The 18959-nt window shown below is 47.5% G+C and overlaps 1 protein-coding gene across 3 annotated transcripts in view; it reads right to left on the reverse strand.

The window, feature by feature from the left end:
• Positions 1 to 18959, reverse strand: part of MSN (moesin) — a 179244-nt gene that overhangs the window by 2573 nt on the left and 157712 nt on the right. For all 3 annotated transcript variants that reach the window (XM_069210435.1, XM_069210426.1, XM_069210443.1), the window contains exons 11-12: positions 4389 to 4481; positions 1140 to 1373 (exon numbers count right to left, since the gene is read on the reverse strand). In XM_069210435.1, coding sequence (XP_069066536.1) covers positions 1140 to 1373; positions 4389 to 4481 — 327 coding nt within the window. The remainder of the gene's footprint in view (positions 1 to 1139; positions 1374 to 4388; positions 4482 to 18959) is intronic.

The following is an 18959-nucleotide window of genomic DNA, read 5'->3' on the forward strand; positions in this document are numbered from 1 at the left end:
TCATTCCTGCTCCCCATTCTTTGTGCTTTGGTTTCAGCCCCCTTTTTCCATACTCATGGAAAATCCATCACAGAAAGCACTGAAAATTATGGATTTGAACAACAATTGTTTGTACAAACGGCGTCTTTACAGGATAGCCTCTTAAAAGGGTTTATTAACAGGTCCCTTGTTTGCTTTGATGAGATGAAATACAGTGCTGCAGGGGAGCAAACCCCAAAACACCAACCCATCAATGCATCCTTATTTGGCACCCCAACTGCATAATAAGCACTGGGGTACCTGAAGGAAAGGCATGAACATATGACTACGATAACTTATGTTCTGTCTCTTTACACCGAGTACAAGGGCTAGGTAAGGCATCTCAGAGCCTCAGGACCCAAGTGTGCCCGGGCTCTTGTTTTAAGCTCCCTTTATGCAGCAGAGGAAGCAAGTTGAGTACCTTGTTTTTGCACAAAAACCCATGAGTAAAAGGGACTGTCCATAAAACCAAGTCTTCATGAAATACAAAGAGTGTATCTTGCAAACACAACAATACTTTAGCGTCTAAAAGAGTCCGCTGGTATGGATATTGATGGGACGTTCTGCAATGTACTTAAAAGGGTACCCACTTAAATCTGTTGGCCAACATAGTGCCGTAGAACTCCTAAAGTGAACAAAATATCTAAGCAGCAAAGAGTAAGAAAGTAAAATATAAACACTGGGTGTGAATGAAGACACTCCCTCAATTAATTTGAGCCATGATAATGACAGAAGGAAAAACACAGGCTAAACCAGTAGCTAATAGTATTTTCCTTACTCTAGTCATACTCATACCATAGTTTCCTTAATGCTTCTTTCATAATCTAGACAGTCGTGAGCTGCAATTTTGTATATATAATAAATCATGAAGAGACAACTACTCAAAATGAAAAATAGGTCAACTCATTTATCGAAACTGGGATCAAAGATGGAGAATTTACGCGCTTCTTAAAACCGCAGAACTAAATGCATAACTTTAATCGTTTTCAGGGGTCTCTCGCTCACTCCTCTGAATGTTTACTATCCTCCTACTCTGATCCAGATTTTATAGCCCACTAAGGAGACTGGTGTAACACTAGGACCATGCACCTCTCACAGTTCACATGCTTGGGCCCCAGTACCTTTAAGTGCTGCTGGACCCGCAGGTTCTTCTCGGCCTCCGTGGTGCGGTCCTCCTCACTGCGGTCTTTGATGGAAACGTCTGCTGTTAGCTCAGCGCTTGCTTCTGCGTTATTTTCATCCTGCTCGTCGTCGTGCTCGTTCTCCGCGTGTATGGGTTCCTGCACGTGCGGAGCACTCACTGCCAGCTTGAGCTCCTCTTTGGTCTTCTCAAGGTCTTCCTGAACCATGGCAGCCTATAGGGAAAAGTTAGTGCCAGAGGGTTAAGTGCCTCTCATTTACAAACATGCACTCACAACACTAGTTAACGGAATCAACTCGAACAACACAGCATTTGTGAGACCAAGATGAACAAAACCAAGGCGCAAACTCACCTACAGTGTTTGCATGTAATGTGAAGACAAGGTGTTGGCGAGTGAGGTCTGATGACAATTAGGCAGGGGTTTGGGATGCGGGGTCAGTGTGTTTTGGTGAGCTGTGCTTGAGCAGGTAGTACGCAATGACAAGTGATGCGATTCAGACCACCCAACCACAAAATCACATCCAACTAGTAGCCTCCAAATGCAACAAAAATTACTCACGCACTAATCCCTCAAAGCAGGTCTTCTTGAAAAACTACTTCACTGCTTAGGCATACATTCTATCCTCACCCCCTCAGAACAATTACATCAGTGACATCACTGACTATATCACTATGTTAACACTGAGATAGATTCACAGTTCTCAGATACAAACCGCACCAAGAATAAGACTACAAAAAGCACCATTTATGACGTAGGACAACACGTGGTCGGTATATTAACAAAATGATGGATCATGTCCTCTCTGATGCACATTTTCACTACAAATACTTGGGTGGCAAAAACGGAGATATAATCAGAAACTGCAAAATGTTACAGGCTCATCAGCACACGTTTCCATATGCTTTTGATCTTTCCAGGGGAGTGCTTAATTTGTAAATAAAAACGTGCCGGTGCTCAAAGCTCTCCTCTGAAACAGGCGGCTGCTGCAATTAAGTGTGCGAGCACTGAATACTGAGAAAGTGTAATCCTGAAGCAATCTCGGGCCTCTTCAATCTATTTACAGCCACTCCCTGCCATTTAGCTCACTCTTACAGGTTTCTGTTTTCAGTCTTTGTGAAGCTTTTTAGTGTTTCTCTTCTTCCGTCTTTCCCGTATGTGTCTTTTGCTCGCAGTAAATGCCTAATGCAGAAAACTAACTACTGCCCCTCCCCCAAAAAGGGACAGTGCCTCGCTCCAGCAAACATCGCCTCAAAATAAGCACTGGTCCCGGGTGAATTTCAGCTTTTTAAGGACTACTTGTTGAACTCCCCACCTTGGAGCACAGCTTGCAGCTGGGCTGATGGCACAACTGCAACTGTCAAATAGGTTCCCCGGGGCAGCTGACGGCTGCACTTGTGATTCCCTCCCCCCAACTTTTTTTTTTAAAGGAATTTCATTAACTTGCGCTTTTATGTGGCTCATCATATCCTCTTCTACCACTGGTAAGTACTGTAAATAGAGATGTTACTATTACTCGATTGAATAGTACTCAGTTAATTGACTTTGGAAGGATGGAAGGCTGGCTGTCCTGCCAGGGTTTGAACATGTGATATTCAGATAACTACAGATATCAAAAATTAAAAACAAAACATTCACTGGGGTTTTCTCTCCCCCATAGAGTATTCACAACACCAAAAAGATAAAAGCTGTTGATTTATTTTTCAGGATATCATACCAAGGCTGGTGAGCCAGCACTGTCCCACCCTGCCTAAGGATGCAGTGGGGTTGTTTTGCCCTGCAACCTAAATTAATTCCACCCAGTCTTGCTCAAAAGATGGGGCGAGTCCTCTGTGCTCTTTAACCACAAACCATCTTACAAACAGCCCCTGGCTTGCTCAAAAGCTGGGCAGCTGGGAGCATCTCACAGCCCGCCCTGTGTCCTGTTCAGAGCATCATCCAAAAGGAGTGCAGGGCACAACTGTGGCTCACACCTCCCAGGTAGCATCGCCTTTCTTCTGCTGGCTTTCAGGGAACATAGTTTTTAGCATGGTTCAGAACAAGCATTGGCATGTGCAGCATGGGAATGGATATGTGTTGGTGTGGAAGCAAAGAACTGTAGGTTACAATTGGTGTAGATTATAAGGTCTAGTGACAGTTGCAGTCGAGAAAGACCTAAAAAAGTTGGTTAATTACTGCCCCTCTCCCATCTTTGTTGCTGCTTGAGAAAAACAGCATAAAACGACCTGGTCACCTATGACACCTTAATGGCATTACAATGTCAAGTGTGTGCCCTGAAAGTTCAAGCACCTGGAAAAATCTACTAAATTATCACAGCTATGTGGACAGCAAGATTATTTTGTGGAAGCACGCGTCTGCCCAATCCAAAATTACTCGTGCCACCCAACGTGTGGGCGGAGCCAAAGCCCCTCTCCAGTGTTGCTCACATATTTGACTGGCGACGGCGGCGCTCTCAAGCCAGACCAAAAAAACAGGAGGTAGAGAGACCAAGGACAATGCTGAGGCTGGAGTGTGAACAAGAATGTCAGGACTGGCCCGTCAACTTTGTTGTGTTCTGGAGGAGGGAGGGTGGGGAAGCTCTGTAGGTTGAGGAAGGAAAATCTTGTATTTTCTTTTGGGTGGGAGAAGTTGTGGGAGGGTGTTGGGGACAGTCATCCATTGTTTGGAGGAATTGGGGGTGGGGGGGCAGGGGCAAAAGCTGAAAAAAAAAAAGAAGAGGAGTCATGTACTTTCTCTGTGGGAAGGGATGCAAGGAAATGCAAAGGGGGCAGAGCACTGGAGAGAGATAGTACAGAGGCCTCTGAATACCTCATTTATCCCTCATCTTCAAGGCATACACCAGGTTCTCCAACCCAGAGACACAGCAACACAATTTGGGGAGATGGCTGGTCCTTATATAACATGAGCGGTGATCCATCAACCACTCGTTGTCCTAATCGGTGACACCAGTATTGCGACTGCACTGTTCTCATTCACCACTGAGCACGCCGATTCCACCAAAGCAGCTCCTCCCACCCCCAGTGCCATCGGATAGGGATCCCCATTTCTAGATAATCCTTATGCACAGGATTGAACTTGCACCCTTTATTCATTCATTTTGCTTCAAGTATCTACTACAGCACTTTCCAGAGAGGACTAAAGTGGTACCTTGCATCCCTTCTGGGCCCTGAAAAGAATTTACACTCTCCATACTAGGTCATGCACAAGACATTTTCAGCATCCCCTTTGTACCTTCTGCTGCCATTCTTCAGCCTCATTTTCCTTCTTCCGTCTGGCCAGCTCCAGTTCACTGATCGTGGATGTGAGCTCTGCCAGTTCAGCAGCCTTTGGAAGAAGAAAAGAACATCTTAGTGAACGATGCTAGCTTCAAAGCTACTAGGCTCCTAGGGTCCTTTTACCTGCAACAATAACAACCCCTTGAACTAACGGAGACGCAAACAGGGGCACAAGTAACATTCCCAAGCAGCAATCAACCCTGTAAGGAAGTATATGCACGGATGCTTCTTGTTCTCCTAGTAAGTAGACTAGCATGGTCATGTTGAGGTGATTTCAAGTTATCACAGCATTGGATCATACATGGATTGGTGCTGGACTTAAGATAATTAAACTGCAGACTGGGGCATATTTACAAGCAGTGTTTGTAAGGAAATGCCTCCTTGGCATGGTTGCCCCTGACTTTTTGCCTTTGCTGATGCTATGTTTACAATTGAAAGTGTGCTGAGGCCTGCTAACCAGGCCCCAGCACCAGTGTTCTTTCCCTAACCTGTACTTTTGTATCCACAATTGGCAGACCCTGGCATCCAGATAAGTCCCTTGTAACTGGTACTTCTAGTACCAAGGGCCCTGATGCCAAGGAAGGTCTCTAAGGGATGCAGCATGTCTTATGCCACCCTGGAGACCTCTCACTCAGCACAGACACACTGCTTGCCAGCTTGTGTGTGCTAGTGAGGACAAAACGAGTAAGTCGACATGGCACTCCCCTCAGGGTGCCATGCCAGCCTCTCACTGCCTATGCAGTATAGGTAAGACACCCCTCTAGCAGGCCTTACAGCCCTAAGGCAGGGTGCACTATACCATAGGTGAGGGTACCAGTGCATGAGCATGGTACCCCTACAGTGTCTAAACAAAACCTTAGACATTGTAAGTGCAGGGTAGCCATAAGAGTATATGGTCTGGGAGTCTGTCAAACACGAACTCCACAGCACCATAATGGCTACACTGAAAACTGGGAAGTTTGGTATCAAACTTCTCAGCACAATAAATGCACACTGATGCCAGTGTACATTTTATTGTAAAATACACCACAGAGGGCACCTTAGAGGTGCCCCCTGAAACTTAACCGACTGTCTGTGTAGGCTGACTAGTTCCAGCAGCCTGCCACACCAGAGACATGTTGCTGGCCCCATGGGGAGAGTGCCTTTGTCACTCTGAGGCCAGTAAACAAAGCCTGCACTGGGTGGAGATGCTAACACCTCCCCCAGGCAGGAGCTGTGACACCTGGCGGTGAGCCTCAAAGGCTCACCCCTTTGTCACAGCCCAGCAGGGCACTCCAGCTTAGTGGAGTTGCCCGCCCCCTCCGGCCACGGCCCCCACTTTTGGCGGCAAGGCTGGAGGGAACAAAGAAAGCAACAAGGAGGAGTCACTGGCCAGTCAGGACAGCCCCTAAGGTGTCCTGAGCTGAGGTGACTCTGACTTTTAGAAATCCTCCATCTTGCAGATGGAGGATTCCCCCAATAGGGTTAGGATTGTGACCCCCTCCCCTTGGGAGGAGGCACAAAGAGGGTGTACCCACCCTCAGGGCTAGTAGCCATTGGCTACTAACCCCCCAGACCTAAACACGCCCTTAAATTTAGTATTTAAGGGCTACCCTGAACCCTAGAAAATTAGATTCCTGCAACTACAAGAAGAAGGACTGCCTAGCTGAAAAACCCCTGCAGAGGAAGACCAGAAGACGACAACTGCCTTGGCTCCAGAAACTCACCGGCCTGTCTCCTGCCTTCCAAAGATCCTGCTCCAGCGACGCCTTCCGAAGGGACCAGCGACCTCGACATCCTCTGAGGACTGCCCCTGCTTCGAAAAGACAAGAAACTCCCGAGGACAGCGGACCTGCTCCAAGAAAAGCTGCAACTTTGTTTCCAGCAGCTTTAAAGAACCCTGCAAGCTCCCCGCAAGAAGCGTGAGACTTGCAACACTGCACCCGGCGACCCCGACTCGGCTGGTGGCGATCCAACACCTCAGGAGGGACCCCAGGACTACTCTAAGACTGTGAGTACAAAAACCTGTCCCCCCTGAGCCCCCACAGCGCCGCCTGCAGAGGGAATCCCGAGGCTTCCCCTGACCGCGACTCTTTGAATCCTAAGTCCCGACACCTGGGAGAGACCCTGCACCCGCAGCCCCCAGGACCTGAAGGACCGGACTTTCACTGGAGGAGTGACCCCCAGGAGTCCCTCTCCCTTGCCCAAGTGGAGGTTTCCCCGAGGAACCCCCCCCTTGCCTGCCTGCAGCGCTGAAGAGATCCCTAGATCTCCCATTGACTTCCATTACAAACCCGACGCTTGTTTCTACACTGCACCCGGCCGCCCCCGCGCTGCTGAGGGTGAAATTTCTGTGTGGACTTGTGTCCCCCCCGGTGCCCTACAAAACCCCCCTGGTCTGCCCTCCGAAGACGCGGGTACTTACCTGCAAGCAGACCGGAACCGGGGCACCCCCTTCTCTCCATTCTAGCCTATGTGTTTTGGGCACCACTTTGAACTCTGCACCTGACCGGCCCTGAGCTGCTGGTGTGGTGACTTTGGGGTTGCTCTGAACCCCCAACGGTGGGCTACCTTGGACCAAGAACTGAACCCTGTAAGTGTCTTACTTACCTGGTAAAACTAACAAATACTTACCTCCCCTAGGAACTGTGAAAATTGCACTAAGTGTCCACTTTTAAAACAGCTATTTGTGAATAACTTGAAAAGTATACATGCAATTTTGATGATTTGAAGTTCCTAAAGTACTTACCTGCAATACCTTTCGAATGAGCTATTACATGTAGAATTTGAACCTGTGGTTCTTAAAATAAACTAAGAAAATATATTTTTCTATATAAAAACCTATTGGCTGGATTTGTCTCTGAGTGTGTGTACCTCATTTATTGTCTATGTGTATGTACAACAAATGCTTAACACTACTCCTTGGATAAGCCTACTGCTCGACCACACTACCACAAAATAGAGCATTAGTATTATCTCTTTTTACCACTATTTTACCTCTAAGGGGAACCCTTGGACTCTGTGCATGCTATTCCTTACTTTGAAATAGCACATACAGAGCCAACTTCCTACATTGGTGGATCAGCGGTGGGGTACAAGACTTTGCATTTGCTGGACTACTCAGCCAATACCTGATCACACGACAAATTCCAAAATTGTCATTAGAAATTGATTTTTGCAATTTGAAAAGTTTTCTAAATTCTTAAAAGACCTGCTAGGGCCTTGTGTTAGATCCTGTTTAGCATTTCTTTTAGAGTTTAAAAGTTTGTAAAAGTTTGAATTAGATTCTAGAACCAGTTTTAGTTTCTTAAAAAGTATTCCAACTTTTAGAAGCATAATGTCTAGCACAGATGTGAATGTGGTGGAACTCGACACCACACCTTACCTCCATCTACAGATGAGAGAGCTAAGGTCACTCTGTAAACTAAAGAAAATAGCAATGGGCCCCAAACCTACCAAAGTACAGCTCCAGGAGCTTTTGGCAGAGTTTGAAAAAGCCAACCCCTCTGAGGATGGCAACTCAGAGGATGAAGATAGTGACTTGGAGGGAAATTCCCCCCCTCCAGTCCTACTTAGGGAGAGCAGGGCTTCTCAAGCCCTGACTCCACAAATAATAGTCAGAGATGCTGGTTCCCTCACAGGAGGGACCAACAACTCTGAAATCACTGAGGATAACTCCAGTGAAGAGGACATCCAGTTAGCCAGGATGGCCAAAAGATTGGCTTTGGAAAGACAGATCCTAGCCATAGAGAGGGAAAGACAAGAGATGGGCCTAGGACCCATCAATGGTGGCAGCAACATAAATAGGGTCAGAGATTCTCCTGACATGTTGAAAATCCCCAAAGGGATTGTAACTAAATATGAAGATGGTGATGACATCACCAAATGGTTCACAGCTTTTGAGAGGGCTTGTGTAACCAGAAAAGTGAACAGATCTCACTGGGGTGCTCTCCTTTGGGAAATGTTCACAGGAAAGTGTAGGGATAGACTCCTCACACTCTCTGGACAAGATGCAGAATCTTATGACCTCATGAAGGGTACCCTGATTGAGGGCTTTGGATTCTCCACTGAGGAGTACAGGATTAGGTTCAGGGGGGCTCAAAAATCCTCGAGCCAGACCTGGGTTGACTTTGTTGACTACTCAGTGAAAACACTAGATGGTTGGATTCAAGGCAGTGGTGTAAGTAATTATGATGGGCTGTACAATTTATTTGTGAAGGAACACCTGTTAAGTAATTGTTTCAATGATAAACTGCATCAGCATCTGGTAGACCTAGGACCAATTTCTCCCCAAGAATTGGGAAAGAAGGCGGACCATTGGGTCAAGACAAGGGTGTCCAAGACTTCAACAGGGGGTGACCAAAAGAAAGGGGTCACAAAGACTCCCCAGCAGAAGGGTGATGAGACAACCAAAACTAAAAATAGTAAAGAGTCTTCTACAGGCCCCCAAAAACCTGCACAGGAGGGTGGGCCCAGAGCCTCTTCACAAAACAATGGGTACAAGGGTAAAAACTTTGATCCCAAAAAGGCCTGGTGTCATAGCTGTAAACAGCATGGACACCAAACTGGAGACAAGGCCTGTCCCAAGAAAGGTTCCACTCCAAACTCCCATCCAGGTAACACTGGTATGGCTAGTCTCCAAGTGGGATCAACAGTGTGCCCAGAGCAAATCAGGGTCCACACTGAAGCTACTCTAGTTTCTGAGGGTGGGGTGGATTTAGCCACACTAGCTGTCTGGCCACCTAACATGCAAAAATACAGACAGCAACTCTTAATTAATGGGACTAGAATAGAGGGCCTGAGGGATACAGGTGCCAGTGTCACCATGGTGACAGAGAAACTGGTTTCCCCTGGCCAATACCTGACTGGAAAAACTTACACAGTCACCAACGCTGACAATCAGAGAAAAGTACATCCCATGGCAATGGTTACTTTAGAATGGGGAGGGGTCAATGGCCTGAAACAGGTGGTGGTCTCCTCAAATATCCCAGTGGACTGTCTGCTTGGAAATGACCTGGAGTCCTCAGCATGGGCTGAGGTAGAACTAAAAACCCATGCAGCAATGCTGGGTATCCCTGAACTGGTGTGTGTGAAAACCAGAGCGCAGTGCAAGGCACAGGGTGAAAAAGTAGAGCTGGAGTCTGGAAAAATGGCCCAGCCTACCAAGAGAACAGGAAAGTCAGTTGGGAAACCAACTGCAACACAGCAAAAGAAAGGGAACCTCTCTTCTCAGGAAGAAGTTCTGCCCTCTGAGGGAACTGAGCCTTTGGAGCTTGAACCTTATCAGGTTGAGCTCTTAGGCCCAGGGGGACCCTCAAGGGAGGAGCTGTGTAAGGGACAAGAAACCTGTCCCTCTCTTGAAGGCCTTAGGCAGCAAGCTGCTGAAGAGTCCAAAGGCAAGAGAAATGGAACACATAGGGTCTATTGGGAAGATGGGCTCCTGTACACTGAGGCCAGAGACCCCAAACCTGGTGCCACTAGGAGAGTGGTAGTGCCTCAGCTGTTCAGAGAGTTCATCCTAACATTGGCCCATGACATTCCCCTTGCTGGACATTTGGGACAAACCAAGACGTGGGAGAGGTTAGTCAACCACTTCTACTGGCCCAATATGTCCAACATGGTTAAGGAGTTTTGCCTCTCCTGCCCCACCTGTCAAGCCAGTGGTAAGACAGGTGGACATCCAAAGGCCCCCCTCATTCCACTTCCTGTGGTGGGGGTGCCCTTTGAAAGAGTGGGTGTGGACATAGTTGGTCCACTAGAACCTCCCACAGCCTCAGGAAATATGTATATCCTGGTAGTAGTGGATCATGCTACCAGGTATCCTGAAGCTATTCCCCTTAGGTCGACTACTGCCCCTGCAGTAGCCAAGGCCCTCATTGGTATCTTTACCAGAGTGGGTTTCCCTAAGGAGGTGGTGTCTGACAGAGGTACCAACTTCATGTCAGCATACCTAAAGCACATGTGGAATGAGTGTGGAGTGACTTATAAATTCACTACACCATACCATCCACAAACTAATGGCTTGGTTGAGAGATTCAACAAGACATTAAAGGGCATGATCATGGGGCTCCCAGAAAAACTCAAAAGGAGATGGGATGTCCTCCTGCCATGTCTGCTTTTCGCTTACAGGGAGGTACCACAGAAGGGAGTAGGGTTCTCACCCTTTGAACTTCTGTTTGGTCATCCTGTAAGGGGACCACTTGCCCTGGTTAAAGAAGGCTGGGAGAGACCTCTCCATGAGCCTAAACAGGACATAGTGGACTATGTACTTGGCCTTCGCTCTAGAATGGCAGAGTACATGGAAAAGGCAACCAAAAACCTTGAGGCCAGCCAACAACTCCAGAAGTTTTGGTATGACCAAAAGGCTGCACTGGTTGAGTTCCAACCAGGGCAGAAAGTCTGGGTTCTGGAGCCTGTGGCTCCCAGGGCACTCCAGGACAAATGGAGTGGCCCTTACCCAGTGCTAGAGAGGAAGAGTCAGGTCACCTACCTGGTGGACCTGGGCACAAGCAGGAGCCCCAAGAGGGTGATCCATGTGAACCGCCTTAAGCTCTTCCATGACAGGGCTGATGTGAATCTGTTAATGGTAACAGATGAGGATCAGGAGGCAGAGAGTGAACCTCTCCCTGATCTTCTGTCATCAGACCCAAAAGATGGCACAGTAGATGGAGTGATCTACTCAGACACCCTCTCTGGCCAACAGCAGGCTGATTGTAGGAGAGTCCTACAACAGTTTCCTGAGCTTTTCTCCCTAACCCCTGGTCAGACACACCTGTGTACCCATGATGTGGACACAGGAGACAGCATGCCTGTCAAGAACAAAATCTTCAGACAGTCTGACCATGTTAAGGAAAGCATCAAGATGGAAGTCCACAAGATGCTGGAATTGGGAGTGATTGAGCGCTCTGACAGCCCCTGGGCTAGCCCAGTGGTCTTAGTCCCCAAACCTCACACCAAAGATGGAAAGAAAGAGATGAGGTTTTGTGTGGACTACAGAGGGCTCAACTCTGTCACCAAGACAGATGCCCATCCAATTCCAAGAGCTGATGAGCTCATTGATAAGTTAGGTGCTGCCAAATTTCTAAGTACCTTTGACTTGACAGCAGGGTACTGGCAAATAAAAATGGCACCTGGAGCAAAAGAAAAGACAGCATTCTCCACACCTGATGGGCATTATCAGTTTACTGTTATGCCCTTTGGTTTAAAGAATGCCCCTGCCACCTTCCAAAGGTTGGTGAATCAAGTCCTTGCTGGCTTGGAGTCCTTTAGCACAGCTTATCTTGATGATATTGCTGTCTTTAGCTCCACCTGGCAGGATCACCTGGTCCACCTGAAGAAGGTTTTGAAGGCTCTGCAATCTGCAGGCCTCTCTATCAAGGCATCCAAATGCCAGATAGGGCAGGGAACTGTGGTTTACTTGGGCCACCTTGTAGGTGGAGGCCAAGTTCAGCCACTCCAACCCAAGATCCAGACCATTCTGGACTGGGTAGCTCCAAAAACCCAGACTCAAGTCAGGGCATTCCTTGGCTTGACTGGGTACTACAGGAGGTTTGTGAAGGGATATGGATCCATTGTGACAGCCCTCACTGAGCTCACCTCCAAGAAAATGCCCAAGAAAGTGAACTGGACTGTGGACTGCCAACAGGCCTTTGACACCCTGAAACAAGCAATGTGCTCAGCACCAGTTCTCAAAGCTCCAGATTATTCTAAGCAGTTCATTGTGCAGACTGATGCCTCTGAACATGGGATAGGGGCAGTTTTGTCCCAAACAAATGATGATGGCCTTGACCAGCCTGTTGCTTTCATTAGCAGGAGGTTACTCCCCAGGGAGCAGCGTTGGAGTGCCATTGAGAGGGAGGCCTTTGCTGTGGTTTGGTCCCTGAAGAAGCTGAGACCATACCTCTTTGGGACTCACTTCCTAGTTCAAACTGACCACAGACCTCTCAAATGGCTGATGCAAATGAAAGGTGAAAATCCTAAACTGTTGAGGTGGTCCATCTCCCTACAGGGAATGGACTTTATAGTGGAACACAGACCTGGGACTGCCCATGCCAATGCAGATGGCCTTTCCAGGTTCTTCCACTTAGAAAATGAAGACTCTCTTGGGAAAGGTTAGTCTCATCCTCTTTCGTTTGGGGGGGGGTTGTGTAAGGAAATGCCTCCTTGGCATGGTTGCCCCTGACTTTTTGCCTTTGCTGATGCTATGTTTACAATTGAAAGTGTGCTGAGGCCTGCTAACCAGGCCCCAGCACCAGTGTTCTTTCCCTAACCTGTACTTTTGTATCCACAATTGGCAGACCCTGGCATCCAGATAAGTCCCTTGTAACTGGTACTTCTAGTACCAAGGGCCCTGATGCCAAGGAAGGTCTCTAAGGGATGCAGCATGTCTTATGCCACCCTGGAGACCTCTCACTCAGCACAGACACACTGCTTGCCAGCTTGTGTGTGCTAGTGAGGACAAAACGAGTAAGTCGACATGGCACTCCCCTCAGGGTGCCATGCCAGCCTCTCACTGCCTATGCAGTATAGGTAAGACACCCCTCTAGCAGGCCTTACAGCCCTAAGGCAGGGTGCACTATACCATAGGTGAGGGTACCAGTGCATGAGCATGGTACCCCTACAGTGTCTAAACAAAACCTTAGACATTGTAAGTGCAGGGTAGCCATAAGAGTATATGGTCTGGGAGTCTGTCAAACACGAACTCCACAGCACCATAATGGCTACACTGAAAACTGGGAAGTTTGGTATCAAACTTCTCAGCACAATAAATGCACACTGATGCCAGTGTACATTTTATTGTAAAATACACCACAGAGGGCACCTTAGAGGTGCCCCCTGAAACTTAACCGACTGTCTGTGTAGGCTGACTAGTTCCAGCAGCCTGCCACACCAGAGACATGTTGCTGGCCCCATGGGGAGAGTGCCTTTGTCACTCTGAGGCCAGTAAACAAAGCCTGCACTGGGTGGAGATGCTAACACCTCCCCCAGGCAGGAGCTGTGACACCTGGCGGTGAGCCTCAAAGGCTCACCCCTTTGTCACAGCCCAGCAGGGCACTCCAGCTTAGTGGAGTTGCCCGCCCCCTCCGGCCACGGCCCCCACTTTTGGCGGCAAGGCTGGAGGGAACAAAGAAAGCAACAAGGAGGAGTCACTGGCCAGTCAGGACAGCCCCTAAGGTGTCCTGAGCTGAGGTGACTCTGACTTTTAGAAATCCTCCATCTTGCAGATGGAGGATTCCCCCAATAGGGTTAGGATTGTGACCCCCTCCCCTTGGGAGGAGGCACAAAGAGGGTGTACCCACCCTCAGGGCTAGTAGCCATTGGCTACTAACCCCCCAGACCTAAACACGCCCTTAAATTTAGTATTTAAGGGCTACCCTGAACCCTAGAAAATTAGATTCCTGCAACTACAAGAAGAAGGACTGCCTAGCTGAAAAACCCCTGCAGAGGAAGACCAGAAGACGACAACTGCCTTGGCTCCAGAAACTCACCGGCCTGTCTCCTGCCTTCCAAAGATCCTGCTCCAGCGACGCCTTCCGAAGGGACCAGCGACCTCGACATCCTCTGAGGACTGCCCCTGCTTCGAAAAGACAAGAAACTCCCGAGGACAGCGGACCTGCTCCAAGAAAAGCTGCAACTTTGTTTCCAGCAGCTTTAAAGAACCCTGCAAGCTCCCCGCAAGAAGCGTGAGACTTGCAACACTGCACCCGGCGACCCCGACTCGGCTGGTGGCGATCCAACACCTCAGGAGGGACCCCAGGACTACTCTAAGACTGTGAGTACAAAAACCTGTCCCCCCTGAGCCCCCACAGCGCCGCCTGCAGAGGGAATCCCGAGGCTTCCCCTGACCGCGACTCTTTGAATCCTAAGTCCCGACACCTGGGAGAGACCCTGCACCCGCAGCCCCCAGGACCTGAAGGACCGGACTTTCACTGGAGGAGTGACCCCCAGGAGTCCCTCTCCCTTGCCCAAGTGGAGGTTTCCCCGAGGAACCCCCCCCTTGCCTGCCTGCAGCGCTGAAGAGATCCCTAGATCTCCCATTGACTTCCATTACAAACCCGACGCTTGTTTCTACACTGCACCCGGCCGCCCCCGCGCTGCTGAGGGTGAAATTTCTGTGTGGACTTGTGTCCCCCCCGGTGCCCTACAAAACCCCCCTGGTCTGCCCTCCGAAGACGCGGGTACTTACCTGCAAGCAGACCGGAACCGGGGCACCCCCTTCTCTCCATTCTAGCCTATGTGTTTTGGGCACCACTTTGAACTCTGCACCTGACCGGCCCTGAGCTGCTGGTGTGGTGACTTTGGGGTTGCTCTGAACCCCCAACGGTGGGCTACCTTGGACCAAGAACTGAACCCTGTAAGTGTCTTACTTACCTGGTAAAACTAACAAATACTTACCTCCCCTAGGAACTGTGAAAATTGCACTAAGTGTCCACTTTTAAAACAGCTATTTGTGAATAACTTGAAAAGTATACATGCAATTTTGATGATTTGAAGTTCCTAAAGTACTTACCTGCAATACCTTTCGAATGAGCTATTACATGTAGAATTTGAACCTGTGGTTCTTAAAATAAACTAAGAAAAGATATTTTTCTATATAAAAACCTATTGGCTGGATTTGTCTCTGAGTGTGTGTACCTCATTTATTGTCTATGTGTATGTACAACAAATGCTTAACACTACTCCTTGGATAAGCCTACTGCTCGACCACACTACCACAAAATAGAGCATTAGTATTATCTCTTTTTACCACTATTTTACCTCTAAGGGGAACCCTTGGACTCTGTGCATGCTATTCCTTACTTTGAAATAGCACATACAGAGCCAACTTCCTACAGTGTTGCTTCGCTCTTGCACCACACAACATGGTGCAAGAGCAACGCGAGCCCAAAATTCGATTTATGAAGCCATGCAAGGCCATCTTGCACGGCCCTGAGTGGATTCGTAAATCTCTAGTAACGAAACGCAGCGCAAATCACTGCGTTACATTGCTCTGCGTCAGGGAGATGTTTCCATGGGTGTTGCGTGGGTGTTCCCATGCAACATTCGTGGATTTTGATGCATTCTCAGAAGTGGCAGACCAGGGAATGTGGCAAAAACCTACACCTCAGCAGGTGAGACATAATGAAAATGTCACTTACCCAGTGTACATCTGTTCGTGGCATCAGTCGCAGTAGATTCGCATGTTTTGCAATAGCTCGCCATCTGGTGTTGGGCCGGAGTGTTACAAGTTGTTTTTCTTCGAAGAAGTCTTTCGAGTCACGGGACCGAGTGACTCCTCCTTTCGTCTCCATTGCGCATGGGCGTCGACTCCATCTTCGATTGTTTTTCCCCCGCAGAGGGTGAGGTAGGAGTTGAATTGTAGTAATAGTGCCCATGCAATGGAGTGACTAAGTATGCACCTATTTAAGGTTGAGATGATACATATATAAATAATTGAAGGTAACTTCCAAACTGCTACAGGCTCCCGGGGAGGCGGGTGGGCACATGCGAATCTACTGCGACTGATGCCACGAACAGATGTACACTGGGTAAGTGACATTTTCAGTTCGATGGCATCTGTCGCTGTAGATACGCATGTTTTGCATAGACTAGTAAGCAGTTATCTCCCCAAAAGCGGTGGATCAGCCTGTAGGAGTGGAAGTAGTCTGAAATAATGTTCTTAATACGGCTTGACCTACTGTGGCTTGTTGTGCGGATAACACGTCTACACAGTAGTGCTTGGTGAATGTGTGAGGCGTAGACCATGTGGCTGCCTTACATATTTCTTGCATTGGGATGTTTCCTAGAAAGGCCATGGTAGCACCTTTCTTTCTGGTTGAGTGTGCCCTTGGTGTAATGGGCAGCTGTCGTTTAGCTTTAAGGTAGCAGATTTGGATGCATTTAACTATCCATCTGGCTATACCTTGTTTTGATATTGGGTTTCCTGCATGAGGTTTTTGAAATGCAATAAATAGTTGTTTAGTCTTTCTGATGTTTTTTGTTCTGTCAATGTAATACATCAATGCTCTTTTGACATCTAATGTATGTAGTGCCCTTTCAGCTACGGTATCTGGCTGTGGAAAGAACACTGGAAGTTCCACTGTTTGATTTAGATGGAACGGTGAAATAACCTTTGGCAAAAATTTAGGATTGGTCCTTAGGACGACCTTAAAGGTTCCTGTATTGTAAACGCCTGAATCTCGCTTATTCTTCTTAGGGAAGTAATGGCGATGAGAAATGCCACCTTCCAGGTTAGGAACTGTATGTCGCAGGAGTGCATGGGTTCAAAAGGTGGACCCATAAGTCTAGTTAGGACAACATTTAGGTTCCATGAAGGAACAGGTGGTGTTCTTGGTGGTATAATTCTCCTAAGGCCCTCCATGAATGCTTTAATGACTGGTATCTTATATAGGGAAGTTGAATAGGTAGTCTGCAGGTATGCAGATATTGCTGCAAGGTGTATTTTAATGGAAGAGAAAGCCAGGTTAGATTTTTGTAAGTGAAGCAAGTAACCCACTACATGTTCTGGAGTTGTGTGTAATGGTTGTATTTGATTAATATGGCAGTAGCAAACAAACCTCTTCCATTTACTTGCATAGCAGTGCCTGGTGGATGGCCTTCTGGCTTGTTTTATGACTTCCATACATTCTTGGGTAAGTTGTAAGTGCCCGAATTCTAGGATTTCAGGAGCCAGATTGCTAGATTCAGCGATGCTGGATCTGGGTGTCTGATCTTTTGGTTGTGCTGTGTCAACAGATCTGGCCTGTTGGGCAATTTGATGCAGGGTACTACTGATAGGTCTAGCAGCGTTGTGTACCAGGGTTGCCTTGCCCAAGTTGGTGCTATTAATATGAGTTTGAGTTTGTTTTGACTGAGTTTGTTTACCAGGTAAGGAAGGAGAGGGAGAGGAGGAAAAGCGTAAGCAAATATCCCTGACCAGTTCATCCATAGGGCATTGCCTTGGGACTGTTTGTGTGGGTATCTGGATGCGAAGTTTTGGCATTTTGCGTTCTCCCTTGTCGCAAACAAGTCTATCTGAGGTGTTCCCCAGAGTTTGAAATAAGTGTTCAGAATTTGGGGGTGAATTTCCCATTCGTGGACCTGTTGGTGATCTCGAGAGAGATTGTCTGCGAGTTGATTTTGGATCCCTGGTATAAATTGTGCTATTAGGCGAATTTGGTTGTGAATTGCCCAACGCCAAATCTTTTGTGCTAGCAGGCTTAACTGCGTCCCCCCTTGCTTGTTTAGATAATACATTGTTGTCATGTTGTCTGTTTTGACGAGAATGTATTTGTGAACTATTATTGGTTGGAAAGCTTTTAGTGCTTGAAAAACTGCTAGAAGTTCTAGGTGATTTATATGCAGTGTTGTTTGATGTACGTTCCATTGTCCTTGTATGCTGTGTTGATCGAGGTGTGCTCCCCACCCTGTCATGGAAGCATCTGTTATTACGTATTGTGGCACTGGGTCTTGGAAAGGCCGCCCTTTGTTTAAATTTATGTTGTTCCACCACAGAAGCGAGAGGTAAGTTTGGCGGTCTATTAACACCAGATCTAGAAGGTGACCCTGTGCTTGTGACCATTGTGATGCTAGGCACTGTTGTAAGGGCCTCATGTGCAGTCTTGCGTTTGGGACAATGGCTATGCATGAAGACATCATGCCTAGGAGTTGTAGTACCATCTTTGCGTGTATCCTTTGTGTTGGATACATGCGTTGTATGATGGTGTTGAAATTTCGAATTCTTTGTGGACTTGGAGTGGCTACTCCTTTTGATGTGTCTATTATGGCTCCCAGGTATTGTTGTACCTTGCGCGGCAGAATTTTGGATTTTGTGAAATTGACGGTGAACCCTAGTTTGAAGAGGGTTTGTATGATATGATTTGTGTGATTTGAGCACTGTATTAACGAATGGGCCTTGATTAGCCAGTCGTCTAGATATGGGAACACATGTATTTGCTGCCTTCTTATGTGTGCAGCGACTACCGCTAGACATTTGGTAAAGACTCTTGGTGCGGTTGTTAATCCGAAAGGCAGTACCTTGAATTGGTAATGTATTCCCTTGAATACAAACCTTAGGTATTTCCTGTGCGATGGGTGTATTGGTATATGGAAATAAGCATCCTTGAGGTCTAAAGTTGCCATGTAGTCGTGTAGTTTTAGCAATGGCAATACTTCTTGTAGTGTGACCATGTGAAAGTGGTCTGATTTGATGAAAGTGTTCACTACTCTCAGGTCTAGGATTGGTCTCAGCGTTTTGTCCTTCTTTGGTATCAGAAAGTACAGTGAGTAAACTCCTGTGTTTATTTGTGTGTTTGGCACTAATTCGATTGCATTCTTTTGCAATAGTGCCTGCACTTCTATCTCCAGGAGATTGGAATGGTGTGTTGTCAAATTTTGTGCTTTTGGTGGTATGTTTGGAGGGAATTGTAGAAATTCTATGCAATAACCATGTTGGATAATTGCTAGAACCCAAGTGTCTGTAGTGATTTCCTCCCATGCTTTGTAATAATGACTTATTCTTCCCCCCACTGGTGTTGTGTGGAGGGGGTGAGTGACATGTGAGTCACTG

Source organism: Pleurodeles waltl, chromosome 2_1 (assembly GCF_031143425.1).
Source record: "Pleurodeles waltl isolate 20211129_DDA chromosome 2_1, aPleWal1.hap1.20221129, whole genome shotgun sequence".
In the NCBI taxonomy this organism is placed as follows: domain Eukaryota; kingdom Metazoa; phylum Chordata; class Amphibia; order Caudata; family Salamandridae; genus Pleurodeles; species Pleurodeles waltl.